The sequence below is a fragment of the Canis lupus genome, chromosome 9 (genome assembly GCF_011100685.1).
Source record: "Canis lupus familiaris isolate Mischka breed German Shepherd chromosome 9, alternate assembly UU_Cfam_GSD_1.0, whole genome shotgun sequence".
NCBI classification, from domain to species: Eukaryota; Metazoa; Chordata; class Mammalia; order Carnivora; family Canidae; genus Canis; species Canis lupus.
In genome coordinates, this window is record NC_049230.1 from 49,619,461 (window position 1) to 49,635,076 (window position 15,616).

Below are 15,616 nucleotides of genomic sequence, written 5' to 3' on the forward strand. Positions count from 1 at the left end.
CAACTTGGACTCTGCAGTCATCTTTTGAACGGAATGTCCTTTATTATGCGAGGAGGGACCATAGCAGGGGGCTGGGGAGTGTGTGGCTGCCCAGGCAGGGAGTGGGCGCAGGCTGGACAGGGCCGCACATGGAAGCGCAGGTGGGTGTTGTTGCTGGGATCACCTGGAGGGTTCGCAGAGAGGGACGCAGAGCTGAGTACGGTGTCCCCCGAGCCTATAGGTCTGAGTCCTCAGGCAGGTGAGATCCTGCTGCTTGGCTCTCTGTGCACGGGGTGGCAGAGGATGGGGGGTAGTTCTGGGCTCTGAAGGCAGCTCAGGGACCCTGGAGAAGCCCTGCGGGGTGCAGCTCCAGGCGCCATCACTCACCTGCGTGGGCTGAGGCCCTAGTCTCTGGAACCCTGGCAGCGATCTGAGGGGCACAGTGACCAGGAGTGAGTGCCTGCCTGGCCCCAGCCTGCTGGGTGGCCACTGACCTGAGGGGACCCAAGGGGTGGGGGTGGGCCAGAGGGCAGCGGGCCTCACCGTCATCGCTCAGAACCACAATCTGGTCCTTGTGCAGACCGATGTCTTCACATACAGATTCGAATGCCGGCAGGAAGTCCTGCTGCCTGCTGAGGTCCCGGACTGCAGGGGAACATGGGGGTGGGGATAGGGGCACCAGAGCAGGGCCTTGGCCCCAGGGGTTGTCGGGGGACCAGGCTCTTGAGGACTGAGAGGAGAGGCCATGTGTCATGGAAAATTGGGGCTGATGTGGGGAGAGACTCCTTCTCTTGTGATGACATAAGATGAAGTGACTGTCCCCTCCCCCGCTGCCGAAAGGTGTGGAGGTGGAGCCCCGGTCATGGGATGGTCCTGGTGAGGGGGCCATGTGAGCCAGTGTGTACAGGTGTGAGCAGGCGCCTGGGGTTGCAGGGGTGAGGCTGAGCAGGAGTGTGGCTGTGGCTGGAGCCTTTGGCCGGGGTCTGGTCCCAACCTCCCCAGACCTAGTTAGCCCGCTACTGCTGCGGGGGCCATAGGCCCATACCCAACGTGAGGGGTGGACCTGGGTCCAGCCAGTCTGGATGGCTCTGGAAGGGACCACACATACCCATCAGGTGAGCCACCAGGCTGGTGTCATCGTTGTACTGGTTGATCATGTAGAGAATCAGGTAGCTCTTGGGGTCTACCTCTGCCAGGTACAGGTCATTGTGTCCCCAGTCTGTGGAGGATAGTGGGGCTGACACAGGCTGGGAGATGGATGGCCACCCCGGGCGGGGGGGGTGATTGCAGGCCCACCTGGGAGGGACACCTGTCCACTTTCTGTGGGGGTGGTGCCCCATGTCCTGCCTGGTCTTGGGGGACCTGGGTGTGGAAGTGGGCTCTGTCCCCTGAGAGGAGCTGCCTGTACCCTGCTGGGCTAGGGGCCTGAGTCCGGATGCCTACCTGTCCCCCAGGCATGGAGCTGCCCGGTCCTTGCTGCAGGTCCCTAAGCCCAGGAGCCCTACCTCTCGGTGGGGCCATGACCTCGGGGAGCCTGCCGCCTGCACACACTTACACTCCAGGTCAAATTTGTTGCTGGTGGCAGTCTTGAACGCAGTGAGGGAGACTTTCTTCGCACTGGCCGTCCTGCCTGCAGACAGAGGTGGGTGGGCTTACTGTGTCCACCTGCCCCTTTTCGTGTTGTATTATTTATTTTATTTTATTTTATTTTTTATTTTTTTAAAGATACAAAAGAGATCTTTCTCTCTCCAAGAAAGCTCTCTAACAGTGACTGGCCTCGTTCGTAAGGTCCTCATTTTCTCTAAGGACCAGAACCACAGGCCTCAGCCTTGCCTAATCTATTTGACAAAGGAATTAAAACTGGAAACTAAAGCTTGCTACTCAGCCCCCATGCGTGGGGTGTGTGGGGGACCCTGAAACCCGGAGCGGGGACGGACGCGTGGGGGCGGGGTGGGGGGACTCGTGAGCTGCAGAAGTACCAGCGTGAGCGGAAAGGAAGCCAGCTCCGGGTTGGGGCTCAGCAGGCAGTTCTGGATGTCACCTCCTCCCACTGTCTGGTCCTGGCCTTCCCCCTCCTCTGCTCCACATATCAAACCAAGAGTGACTTTTCCAAGATGCCCTTTGACTGGGCGTGCACCATTAGACCTCAGTCCTTGGCTGGAGGAGGCCTTGGATTTCAGTGAGGTGGAGGCAGAGCCCAGTGAGGGGGAAGACTTGGAGGCCTGGGGAGCCACTTCCCCAAGTCTGCAGACGAGAGGCAGTGCATGCTGGTCCAGCGTAAGGATGACCTCCTGCAGCAAGCTTGCAAGCTTTCCTGAACTGAAGTTTTGAGGTCGAGTCTGCCTCCGTCTCCGAGAGCTTCGTCACGTTAGAAGGCACGACCTCCAACCCTGTGACCCTGTGTCAGAGGATGCTGGCTGCTGGCCACAGCGGCCATCGGAGGCTCCAGAAGCAACAGATCTCCTAGCGCTCGCTTGCTGCCCCCGCCCCCAGCAGCGCCACCGCAGAGGCCCAGGCCCCCTTTTCATGTTTTATTTTTTTTTATTATTTTTTTTTTTTTAAATTTTTATTTATTTATGATAGTCACACAGAGAGAGAGAGGCAGAGACACAGGCAGAGGGAGAAGCAGGCTCCATGCACCGGGAGCCCGACGTGGGATTCGATCCCGGGTCTCCAGGATCGCGCCCTGGGCCAAAGGCAGGCGCCAAACTGCTGCGCCACCCAGGGATCCCCCTTTTCATGTTTTAAATGAAAGTATCATTTGCCCACGGTGACAGTCACTACTTTCTGTGTAGGCTCTGAGGGGTTTGACAAGCACATCCATTCGATCCCTTAAAGGTGACATTGGTCCTCTTTGCTCCTGAGCTGCCCTCCCCTCCTCTGGCTCTGGCCTCCTTTGATGCCTGGATGCTGGGTCAGCAGTTGAGGGAACCCCCACCTCAGTGACAGCAGCATCCTCGCCCCCCACCGCCCACACATGTCCTGACCGGGGACCCTGTGCTGAGAGGGGCAGGAGGGTGGCCGAATCAGACCTCTGATGCTTCTCCTGAGCAGCAGTGTTCCTGTCCCCTCACCAGGGCCAGCCCCATCCACCCTGCAACTCCACCGCACCCCCACACCCCTTTGTGCCCTGCACCCACGGTATAAGGATATCCCCGTGCAGGTTGCCGTCCTTTGCGCTCATGCTGTGGATGAAAACCCTGAAGTGCCCCCAGGGTTTGATCAGATCGGACTTGTTGGAGGCCAGGGCAACGGAGTGCCACCTCCCAGACAGCTGTGGGCAGCGAGAGAACAGAGTGAGTTGGGGACCCTGCCCTCCCCTGCCCCACCCCGTGTCCGCAGCCTGTTCACGCTGCACCCAGGAAAGCCCGTGATGCTGCTGGCGGCTGGCAGATTCAAGGTCAGTCCCCGTGTTCCGCCCCCACCCCATCTGGGCCAGTGGACCAGCTGGCGGGGGTGAGCATGAGGAGGAGGCGTGTCCAGGGCTTCTGGCCCTACGGGTCCCAGCTCAGCACTTGCCCCCTCGGCCCCAGCAGATGGTTCATTCCCTTCTAGACTCAGCTTAGGGCTCCTTCCAAGACCCTGGCAGGTGCTCCAGCCCCCATTGTTGCCTTCGGACCCCCTCCCTACTGATCCCCCCTATCATGGACTCCCCCACAGATCTTCCCCTCCACCGTGGACTCCCCAACGTGATCCTCCTGCCATGGACTCCCCAACAGATTACCCCATCATGGGCTCGCCCTATGGCTCATTAACAAATCTCCAAAAGTGGAGTCTAGGCTCCGGTCCTCTGTCTGCCTGGGCCTGCGGTGGTCGGCCAGGGGCAGCGGTACCCAGCAGGGTGTCATACAGGGCTGACCAAGGAGTACAGGCCTCAGCCCTGCTTCCTGTGCATGAACTCGGGGGCCACGTATCTGGCTGCCTGAGGCCAAGATTCCTACCCGCAGCCCTGCTCCCTGGAGGACCCATGAGGCTGCCGCCTCAGCCAGGCCACCCACCAACTCCGATGCTCACTCAGGGTGGGGCCACCTCCCGCCCACTGGCCAGCGCCCTAATGGGGCTCACCTCCTCTAGGCCTCCCTGGGGCTCCTCATGGTTTCCCTCCTGAGCCTGGAGGCCACAGATCAGTGCCAGGCCCACGGTCAGCAGTAGGAGCTGCATGTCCACAGCACCTTCTGTCTGGGTTTGGCGACAGCTGGAGACTTGCAGAGTCTGGTGACCCGGCCCTGTGGCCTGTCTATATAGCCATGTGGTTGGGGGCGCGGTCAGTGGTGAGGGGCTCCTGTCCTGTCCCCATGGGGAATTGGGGCTCTTCATACTGATGTCTCAATCTTGTTCATAATGTTAGCTCTTGTGTGTTCTCTTCCCTGTTGCATTGGACACCAAAAATATCATGTTCCCATACAGCCAATTTCCAAAATCAACAACCAGCTGTGGGCAGTGCCAACTTCCTGGGCCTGAAGGGTGCCAGCATCACCTTGGTGTGCCCTCCGTGCCTGCCATGTTGCCAGGACATGGCCAGTGACCAGGTGCTATGGATGGGGAGACCCCCAGGGCTGAACGGTGGGGTGCAGGAATGGGGGAGCGGGGCTGGAAGCCCGCAGACCTCCTGTGGGACGAGGACGGTGACTGAAGTGTGCTGGGGGCTGAATTGTGAGCCCCCCAAAATGCGTCTGTGAAGGTCCTGACCCCCAGGACCTCAGCATGTGACCTTACTGAAGGCAGCGTCGTTGCAGATGTCTTTAGCTGAGATGAGGTCATGCTGGAGTGGGGGGGGCCTTGATCCCGTATGACCTGTGGCCTCGTGAACAGGGGCTGCGTGGACACAAGATTCATAGGAGCGGGGAGGGGCCCGGGGACAGATCCTTCAGGGGGAATAGCTAGGCTGACACCTCATTCCCAGGCTTTGGCCTCCAGACTGGGAGAGAGGAAATCTCTTCTGTTTAAACCCTGTCTCTAGGCCTTTGTTCCCGCGTGGACTCAATGCCTGACCAGCGCTCCCCCCACTCAGAGGCCACAGCCCTCTGGCTGCCAGCCTGTCCCCTCTGCCTGGACAGGAGGGACCCTGCGGCGTCTTCCCTAGGGAGCCCCCGGCCCAGCCTCCGTGACCGGGTTGCAGAGAGTCACAGGGCCTGGGTTCTGCTCTAACACGCAGGACTCCCAGCCCCCAAAGCTGGGCTGAGAAGGTCCCACGATGAGAAGCAGTTTCCTGCGGCCTGCCTCCCACAGGGTCAGGTTGGCTGAGCGGATGGAGCAGGATCCCATGGTGACCGCTGACCCCCAAGCTTCGCTCGTCCCCACAGTGGTCATCTGTTGACCTCCCAACGTTGTCACGAGCTGCGTGTTTATCCCCCATGATGGACGCTGGGCTCACTGGGAGCTGATAGAGTCAGGGGCGCTGTCTGTGGGGGTGCTGGGGGTCAAACTGGGTACCCCCAAAAGATACTTGAAGTCCTCACCCCCGGGAGCTAAGAATGTGATCTTCCATGGACTGAAGTCTTCACAGACGTAATGAAGATGAGGTCGTGCTGGGGTAGGACAGACCCTGAACCTGGGTGCCAGGGGTTATGCAGGAGGAGGGATACTGGGGCACAGGCGTGTGCGGGGAGGGGGATGGGTGGTAGAGGTGGATGCGGGAGGGAGGTGTCTACCTGCCCAGGACTCCTGGAATTGTTGGCATCTCCAGGGCCTGGGGGACACCTGGGATGAATCCTCTGTAAGAGCTGCCCAAAGGAACCAGCCCCGCTGGCCTGGAAGCTGGACTTCTGGCCTCCAGAACCGTGAGGAGCAAGTTTCTGATGTTTTGAGCCACCCAGCCGGTGGGAACTTGTTCTGGCTGCCCCAGGACATGGGTTCAGAGGATGACCCTGGGCAGAGCCTCGGCCACAGCACGGCTCTGACCCCTGGACAGTTGGAAAGAAACCAGAGGGCAGGGGGTCCTACATGGGCAGCAAAGTCCACCCGCTCTGCCCACGTCCTCAGGGCTGCGAAGTGAGGGCCCCCAGGGCTGGCCTGATCCTCACAGCTGGGCGACAGGTCTCCTTGGACGGGCCCCTCTGCAGGCGCCATGCCGTGCACAGGAGGGGAGCCCAGCCTGAGCTCATGTGCCCCTCCGTGGCAAGACTCCCGCCCTTGGTGCACATCCACGGTGAAAACCTCACGGCCAGGTACTGGAGAGGCTCCTGGGCTTATTTCATCTTCGCGAATTCTGGGCGCTATAGCCATCTATTCCTTTGTTTTGGCCACACTTATGGAGCGCCCGTGTGTGCCCTCCAGGACCCTGCAGACCAGAGGTCTGCACCTGCTGTTTGGAGTCGGATGGGGCGAGACATTGTGGGGCACACTGCCAAGGAGAAGTTCTGTGGAGGGGACGGTACAAGGAAGACACAGGAAGTTGGGGAGCACTTTTGGGTCAGTTTTCAAAGGAAAGGTCCCCTTGAGCAGGTGACCAGTGAGCAGAGGGGGACACAAGGTGGGGGAGGGCTGAGGGCAGGTGGAGAGCAAGGAGCAGACCCCCCACAGAGCAGGGAGCCCTACGCAGGACTTGATCCCAGGACCCTGGGGTCAGGACCTGAGCCCAAGGCAGACGCTTCACCCGCTGAGCTCCCTGGGCATCCTCTCTGCTTTTTTTCGCCGAGGGTACTTGAGTTCTAGGAGCTCCAGATTCACATCTCTTGCCACATTTGGGATCTTGTTCATCCATTATTTCTTTACGTGTGTCCCCAACATCTGTCCCTTCTCTGCCCTGACACCGCAGTGAAACACCAGGCCTTGGATGTGGTCACACAGGTTGCTGGTGTGTTGCTTGTCATCCATCCCCCACCCCCAATCCTTTTGCTCCTTGGTTTTTAGTTTGGGCAATTCCTGCATATCTATCTGCAGGTTCACCGCAACAACCCCCCAACCCTCAACCCCTGATCCCGGGGAGCGTGTAGTTTGATGTGTGTGCAGTGAGCTTGGGATTCCTGTTTGTTTCCTCTTACAGTTGCTGCTTCTCTCCCGAGCTGTCCCTTGTTTGTCTGAGAGCGTACTTTTCCTTCCTGTCCACAGCCGCTGGAACCTACAGTCAGGTGACTCCAGTGCCTGCCTGCTTGGCATGGGCTTGTCCCCCATGTGTTTGCTGCTTTGGGACGGTATCCAGGATGCCATGAATGGTGTGATTTAGATTCTGGATCCTGACTTGTTCCTCTGGAGAGTTTTTGGTGGCCAGGTGTCCTTGGCTGGGCTCAGACTTTGAGCATGGTGTGTTTGCTAGGACAAGGATGTCCCTTCCTTCCCCCTGAGGCTTGCTGGCTGCACGGTCTGTCTCGGGCGTGCAGAGATGTGTCCCAGGTGTGCGTGCGGGCTCGGAGCTCACCCTCCTTCCCAGGATGCCCCATCCTTGTTCAGAGCTCAGGCTATCTCTAGCTTTGTTCTCCGGTTCTTTAAACTAGGAGCATCGGGGGATTTCCGTCCAAGCCTTAGCCACCGGCCTCTGCTGAGTGGGGCTGTACTCATCGGGAAGCTGTTAAAATTAAAAAAAAAAAAAAAAAAAAAAAAGGAAAGACAGAAGAAAAATACTTGGTAAGTCACCAGTACCATCCACCATCTCCAGTTCTGCGGCCCCTCATCACTGCCTCGCACCTTTAGATGGTTGATGTCTAACCTTTGTGTGTGCTGGAGCTGGTCCCGCTGCCCCGAAGCAGGACACAGACTCAGAGTTTAACAGGGACATTGTCACTGCCGGCCTGAGAGGATGCACAGAGGGACCCACAGGGGGCCCCTGGGGGGGGGGGCGGTCCAGGTGGGAGAAGGGGCTAGTGGGCACGGGGGAGCCTTAGAAGAGGTGAAGAGAGGTCGGCTCCTGTTTTGAGGAGTCAGAGACCTGCTGCAGGGTTGGGAACAGGAGGCCTGAGGATGATGCGGAGCTGTTGTCCTGAGCACCTGGGTGGTTGGAGGTCAGGGGAGACTGGGGTGCTGTTCCAGAGGCCTCGAGCAGAGGGTCCCTGTAGGCATTGGCAGCTGTGTGGAGCTGGCAGGTGCCGTGCACTGCTGAGGCGTTAGCCTGGCTCTGGGTCCCAGTGTGAGGTCCCACAAGACACCAGGCCTCCAGAGTGGGCCCTTCCTGGCCCGGGTGAGGCTCTGGGAAGGAACTGGAGCCCCACAGCCATGCCCTGGGGCTTTAGGGAGAAGACTAGAAAGGAATAAGGTCCAGGGAGGCTCAGGTGAGAGCCAAGCCCTCTCCCTCCCCATGGCTCAAGTGCTCTGAACTTGATGTGGGGCTGGGGTTCTGTTGCTGACCCATGAAGGCCGGAACCTGCCCACCACCCTCCTCTTGCCAGAAGCACATGCCTTCACATTCAGTCCATCTGGGACCAGTCTGTCTGGGGCCAGTCCATCTGGGGCCAGTTCATCTGGGAACAGTCTGGGGGCCAGTCCATCCAGGGACAGGTCATCTGGGTACAGACTGGGGCCCAATCTGTCTGGGCCAGTCCTAAGGTGCAGCCTCATTCAGGCCCAGGGGGTCTGAACGGTGCAGCCAGGAGCCGGTCCTCTGAGAGCTCCTCTCCCTGCACTGTTTCTCGGCGACGTCTCAGCATCTCTTGGGGGCATGCAGATCATGGCCTTGCTGATGCTGGTTGGACAGAACCTGCAGACATGCCAACTTTGAAAGATGCCCAAGCATCGTGGAGCCTGGCTGCCTGGGGCAGAAGGGAGGACCTGGGGCCAGCTTGTCTGAGGACAGAAGGGAGTGGGATGAGGTCACCTTGCTGCCCAAGACCTCAGGGCTGTGCTGCCTGTTGTGTGGCCCCTCACAGGGCCCGAGCTCTGTCACCTGCACTGAGGGCGGAGGTCGGGGCCTGAGAGCAACTCCAGGCTCGCAGCAGGATGGCCGCGGGGGTGGGGAGCAGGTGCGGCCCACCTCTGGGGGGTCCTGTGTGGTTGTGTGTTGAGTCCGGGGATCCCATCCCCAAGGCCTGAGCTCCGAATTCCTTCCTGTCCTTTACCCCCACGTGCCGACCCTGAGGGACCCTCCCACATGGTGTCCCACGGCTGTCAGCTGGCCCTCAGCCTGGAGCACTGCGAGGTGGCCGTCAGAGCTGGGAAACATGAGGTCACGTGTGAGACTGCCCGCCCTCGTTCCCCTAACCCCTCACATCACCTTCCAGGGCCCGTGATGGGCATGGGGCTGGGGAAGTGGAGGGCAAGGAAGCCCCATCTTTGTGCCTCTGGGACTCAGGGGCGTGGTGAGGTGGATGGCCAGGGTTTGTGCCTCTGCCCACCCTTTTCCCTGTATCATGGCCTTGACCCCGGGCCCCACCATTCAGGGTCACGACCCCTGGACTCCTCTCTAGCCTGGAGCCCCCAACACCTGGCTCCCTGTGTGCCATGTTCATTCTGGAATACTGAGCTCCATGCTCCTCACAAAACTGGATTCAGTGGTTGCAGGTGGAGCTCAGGGAGCGAGTGACCAAGGGGCCGTGGGGGGTCCCGGGTCTCAGGCTGTGGGTCCCATGAGCTCAGCGGATGGAGATTCTGACAACATGGCCTTCCCTGCTCCAGGAGGCCGACCTCCTCCCCAGGCGTGGCCAAGGTCACCCTCTGGCCTGCTGTCCAAACCTGGCTCTGGTAGGTGCTTCTGGCACCGACAGGATGCTGGCTGTGAAAGGTCAATCTTAAAAAACAACACTGAGCGGGCCAGCTCCTGGTATGCGGCCTCCACCATGCCCATCCCGGACTCCGAGCATCCAGCCCCTGGCCATCCCCTGACCTTGAGCAGGGCAGAGCAGCTCAGAGCTCCTGGCTCAGGGCAGAGAGAGCACAGTCGATTTTTTCATTGGGATATTTGTGTGCCAGACTCCTGTCAGGTGCTGAGAGTGCAGAGGGCGCCCAGCGGACGTGGCCTAGGGAGCTCTTGGGCAGCTCAGGCTCCACCGTGACGGCAGCACAGCCGCAGCAACACAGTCTGCCCGCTGGGGCTGGAAGCACTTGGCCCTTAGTAGCTGAGGTAATCCTTGTGACGATGACCTCACAGCACAGGTCTCCTTACCCGCAGTTTGCAACTATGGAAACTGAGGCACAGAGAGTTTAGGAACCATGACCAAGGCTGCAGGCAGGTAGGCAGCAGGGTCTGGCCCAGCATCCTGCACCTGCAGGTTGGCACGCTGCCTGCTGCGAGCGCCAGGAGGGAAAGAGGAGGAGCGGATGCAGCCCTGAGCACATGAGCTCCATGGACAAGGATGGGGGATAGATGAGAGGACATATTTCAGAACAAGAGGGAAGCAGCATGGTCAGTGGCAGGTGACAGACCAGGGAGGGTGTCTGGTGCCCAGGGGCGCACAATGGATCGATATCCCAAATAGAGAATTAAGAATCAACAGGGAAAAAACCCACCAACTGTTAGTGTCAAAGGAACCTGAACAGGCAGCTGTTGAGGAGGAGGAGGAGCGTGCACATGCGCCTCCACCTGCCGGGAGTCGGGAATCGGGGTGGATGCAGGCAGTGAGCTGTGTTTCCTCACCTGCGAGAGGGGGCCTGAGCGGCCCCTGGGGATGGAGGAGGCAGCGCCTGGGGTGTGGAGGGCAGAGCCGCTTCGCAGCCACGGGGACACTGCTGGCGGCGTGGGGCTGCACGCACCCTCAGGGCGAGCGCTCCACATGCAGCGTTCACCCTGGGGGGCAGTGGGCACCTCAGAGTTTGCCACCAGATGCAGCAAGTGCGCTGCGTGTTTTTTTTTTAAGATTTATTTATTTGAGAAAGAGGATGTGTGTGTGTGTGTGTGTGTGTGTGTGTACACGTGCGCAGGCTGAAGGGGCAGGGGGGCAGGGAGACGAGCGCACCCCATACTGAGCACAGAGCCCAATGCAGGGCTTGATCTCATGACCCTGAGAGCATGACCGTGACACAGAATGCTGCAGAGCGACACACGGGATGGACAAGGGCCATGAGCCCATGTGGAGTGTCCACCCACGGCCATGGAGTGCTGGCAGGGCACGGACCCTACACAGACCTGCTGCCCGTGCATCTGTGGAGGAGAAAGGCCGCCGGGGACCTAGTGATGGTGGTTGTGACGCATGCAACAAAAAGTAACAAAAGCAATGGAGGCCAGTGTCCTTGTGAGGCCCTGAGGGGCTACTGAGGGGTCCGTACGTGACACTCTGTGTGTGGGAGGGGCCTGCAGGTCAAATACCCAAAGTGAAAAAGAAAACAGGGATGCAGAATGCCCCACGATTCCCAGCTGAGCGCAGCAGGAGTACCCGGAGAACCGGGATCTTGGTGCTGCCTGCGAGGGCCCCTCGGGATGAGGAGGGTACCTTATTTGCCCCGAGATGAGGGACCCGGGCTGCTGTGGCCCTGCGCCCCCTCAGGACCCCTGTTCACCCTCGGATCTTGTCCAGGTGGGTGCTGCCGGCTGGGCCGTGTGTACCAGGGGCCCGGGGACAAAGACGTGGTCCTGGCCAGACTCTAGCTGGCTCCCCTGAGCTTCTTCTCAGCGAGGCCTCAACCTTGGCCTCTAAAGACATGGACAAGCACCGAGGAGCCCCATCCCTAGGATGACCCCAGCCCCCCCCGAATGCCTGACTGGCTGCGTGTCCTGGTCAGTGCCCGAGCCAGGCCCCGCCTGCCAGCAACCCCGGGGGGCCGGGCCACACACACCTGGGGTAATTCTCCAGCTCCTCCCCTTTGCTGGAGCCCACGTGCCCCTCTCCCTGGCCCTCACTCCCCCCAGAAGGTCCAGTCTCCTCCGGGCAGGGAGTTCAGCTGCGGTGGGGCCCCCTGGCTACTGCCTCTGTCAGCAAGTCTGGTCTGTTCGTCTCTGACACTGGTCACCGGCCTCCCTGGTCAGAGGGGAGGAGCAGGGGGCAGTGTTAGGAGTCCATTGGACACTCAGGCAGTTAAGGCCAGGTCCCCGACGGGGACACAGGGAGCCAGGACGGTGGAGATAGAGCCGCACCGGCATCCTGTTTGGCAGCACAGACAAGGCCACAACAGCATCGTGTCTGCAGCCTCTGTGCAGGCAACTTTGTCATACGTCAGCGTGCAGACATCAACACACAAGACCATCGACACGTGGACAGGAGCCCACCGAGTAGACGTGTGCAAAGCCCTGATGGACACGCCTCAGCGCCCAGTCCTCGGGGTCTTCTCTCAGGACACTCACGACAGTTCTGCAAGAGCTTATCAGGACCCCCAGATTTAACACCAAAACGGCCACGCTCTCGGGCCCCCTCCATCACTGGGAGCCCTGTACTATTGCCCGGTAAACTGGCGTTGCTGCCTACCACCCTCTGTCTGTCCCATGTCTTCAGTCCTGAACACTGTGCGACCAGGAACTTGGGCACTGAGGGAACAAAGATCGTGTTCCCGTGGCAGACATTGGAGCGCGGGTAAGCTTGGGAAGGGCAGGGCTCCTCTCTGGAGCCTCCTGCGCCACTCCCTGTAGGCTGGGGACACCACAACCCCTGTGAGCCCCCCATCCTGGGTGCGGGGGCACAGACACCCCCCGAGGGCCAAGTGAGAGTGGGGGCAAGGCGGTGGTTCGGCAACGAGGCATCCAGGGAGCCCTCCTTGGAGAATGGGGCACGTGTCCGTGGGTCAGAGTGGAAAGAACCTGCCCCGGAGGGGTTTGCTGCGGGCTAGGCTGTGTCATGGACTTCAGGGTGTCACCAGGGCAGCCCTGCCGGGTGCAGTGCTCCTTATAGAACGCACACCAGGAAACCCCCAAACCATCTGCGGGCTCCTCACAGGCCGACTGCTGCCCGTCCCCACAGCCCCGTGAGGCTCAACTGTCCTGTGCTGGAGCCCGGGGCCCGGCCTGCACCTGTGCTGTGCCCCCGCTGTCCATACAGCCTGACTCTGCTGGACCTTCTCCGCCCGGCCTGGCCAGGTCCCCACAGTCCTGTATTTGCCCAGGTACTGGTGCCACCAGCATGCGCAGCCATGCCCTGTTCTTTCCAGACTGCCAAGTGTCGTGCCCATGGCTCGACGGCGGAGGAGGCAAATCCGGGCTGCTGTCTTGGGAATAACTGAGAAGTTCAGGTTCTGGAAGGCAGTATGCAGCACACTTGGCACCTGGATGCGTACAAGGTGGCGGGACAGCCGGGGTTGCCACCGCGGCAGTGACTCAGGGAGGCCTGGCCCCACCTGCCACCTGCGGCTAGTGAGGATCTGCCCGTTTCATGCAGGCATGATGCCTGCCTGGGGGTGACACTGGTTGGTGTAGGTTCAGGTGACCTGTCCTCACCCCCCACAAGCACCTGCCTGACTCAGTTGACAGAACCGGCTGCTGCTGTGCCTGGCCTCGCCTTTAGGGACCTTGCCTCCCCTCTTCCCTCCATGTCACTTGTTCTGGAACCTGCTTTTTCCTGGACATACGTGTGTTGACCTGTGAAGTCTGTGGCCAGGCCTTCCCTCTCAGCCCTCTTTCTAGCAGCCGGCACCTGCGGGGACCTGTCCTGCATTCCAATGGGGCCATGGTGAGGGGGTCACCTGCACACACAGTGCCACTGGCCTCCGTTTCCAAGCTCTTATTTTGTGGTGCTGCGTGGTCCTTCCCACATGGGATTTGTGCTGGGAAAGGCGAGGACTGAGCTTTGGCTGGGCGGCTGGCCTGGCATGGCGTCCCCTTTGCTTTCAGGCTCACCCAAGCAGGGAGCAGGGTCCCTGTATCTGGCTTCCCCTTCACCACCGTCTCCACCGCTACCGGCTCTCTGGGGAAGTGGGAACTGAAGCAGCACGTCCTCTGATGCGTGCCAGCAATCTGGATGGACCCCGCAGGGGACTGTCCTCTTGCCTTCATCTGAGGCCAGGGAGGAGGCTGTGGTCTTCCAGAAAGCCCAGGGCAATAAAGATGAAAGAAGACAGCGGAGCCTCTGCCCACTTGACACCCCCGAGGTCGCTCCTGTCGTCCTGGCCTGGGCCATGCAGTCTGACCCCCTGCAGGACTCCAGAGCTGTCCCTGCCCTGGGGCTTCCCTTGCTCACCCTGGGCCAGTGAGATCTGGTCCGGGGCGGTTCTTCCCTGTGGGCGGCATCCTGGGGCACTCTGCTAGTGTCCCCATGGATGCCCCTGGGCCCCCACCCTGCCCTGGGCTCTCTGGCCTCTTTACCCCAGTCCACAGCAGGTCCCCCTAGGGCTGTGACAGGGGCTGGGTGAGGGGGCGCAGGGGTGTCAGAGGTTTACCAATGCCCCTTCCTTGGAAGTAAAGTCCTTTTGGGTGGCAGCAAACACTGAGAAGCGCTTTCCTGCTGCGGTCAAGCCCGCATTCTGTGGGCAGCTTGTCTGTTTATTCTCCTGCAACAAGCTCACCTGATTTTGGTCACCCCAGACTCGCCTCTGGGTCCTAATCGCTCACTGAGAGGGGACCTCAGCATCCCAACGCCAGCCACGGTGATGGTGTCTTGGCATGTCCCTCGTGCCCCGCCAACCCTGCTCTGTCCTGACCCCAAGACCGTGGGCTGCTGCATCTGTCACCCGGTCCGCCTGGAGGTCTCCGGGGTTGGGTGGGCTGCGGGAGTGCGCTGAGCACCAGAGCCCGGCTCGGAGGCCGGGGGGGCTGGGGACTGTTCAAGCGCTGCCATCCACCATGTCATGACCATCCCTTCTGGGAAACCCCGTTCTGATCCCCAGATGCCAGCTTTCCGAACCAGCGAGCCCCGCTGAGTGGGAAGCTTCCCACATGTCCCTTGCCACGGCCCAGCAGCTTGGACTGAGGCTCTGGACAAGGAGCCTGAGGCCAGGCTGGCCACTGCCCAGCCCCCTGCCCATCCTGATGGAGCCGCTCTGCCCCTGCGGAAGGGGCACAAAGCTCTCCATCTCCCGCCTGGAGCTCCTCAGACCCTGGTCCTCTGCAGCCCGGCTCAGCTGTTAAGAGCAGACACTGCTCCCCGCAGCTCCCTGGGGCTTTGGGCTGAGGGGTGGGGACTCCTGGAGATGTGCCGCTGGGCCTCAATCCATCCTGCTGGCCAGTCCATGCCCTGTGTTGGTCCTGGAGATTTCTGGGACAGTGGGCTGGGAAGAGATCTCAGGCTGTGCTCACTCATGGAGGGGGCTCAGGGACAGCTGCGGTTCAGCCTGGGGGTACCAGGGGAGCCCCTCCACGCCCCACCCAGCTGCCCACCCCTGGAGCCACCTGGCTGCCTGCTAAGCATTGATGGAGCATGTACGTGTGGGGAGTTGGGTGGGGGAGGTGGAGGGAAGCCATGCGGGAAGCGAGGGCCAGCGATGGTGGTGGGGCCTGGGCTGAGCCCGGGGATGGGGAGACAATCAGGGGGCCTGCCAGCGTTTTCTGGGAAATGACTTGGAAAGAAGGACAGATGTTTCTTCTGTTTAACCTTTTATTTTGAGAGAACTATAGACTCACACGCAGCTGTGGGGACGGAGTCAAGACACCGCCTGGTGCCCCCCACCGGTCATCCTGATGCCACCATCTTGCCTACCATCCCCCCGGACGCGGACCCTGGCGCCACCCCACTGTCATGGGCCTTGTTGCCGTGCCCTGAGGGGCAGGCGTGTACGTGCACAGCTCTGTGCTTTCCTGGTGTGTGCAGGCTCCCATGGCCTCCACCACGGCCCAATGCTCAGGGAGCCCTCCGGGCATCCCTTCAAGCCGCACCCCCACCCCCACCCCCACCCCCACCCCCACCCCCACCCCCAC

General features: G+C 60.8%; 1 protein-coding gene across 1 annotated transcript; it reads right to left on the reverse strand.

Moving 5' to 3' along the window:
- Positions 1-226: 226 nt before the first annotated feature.
- On the reverse strand, positions 227-4,211 carry CANF2 (minor allergen Can f 2). Its single transcript, NM_001003189.2, is given in 8 exon segments — positions 227-261; positions 367-409; positions 523-624; positions 1,088-1,198; positions 1,535-1,590; positions 1,592-1,609; positions 3,120-3,253; positions 4,045-4,211. Coding segments are annotated over 7 exon segments (543 nt in total). The 5' UTR covers positions 4,141-4,211; the 3' UTR covers positions 227-261; positions 367-383.
- Between the last annotated feature and the right edge of the window lie 11,405 nt (positions 4,212-15,616).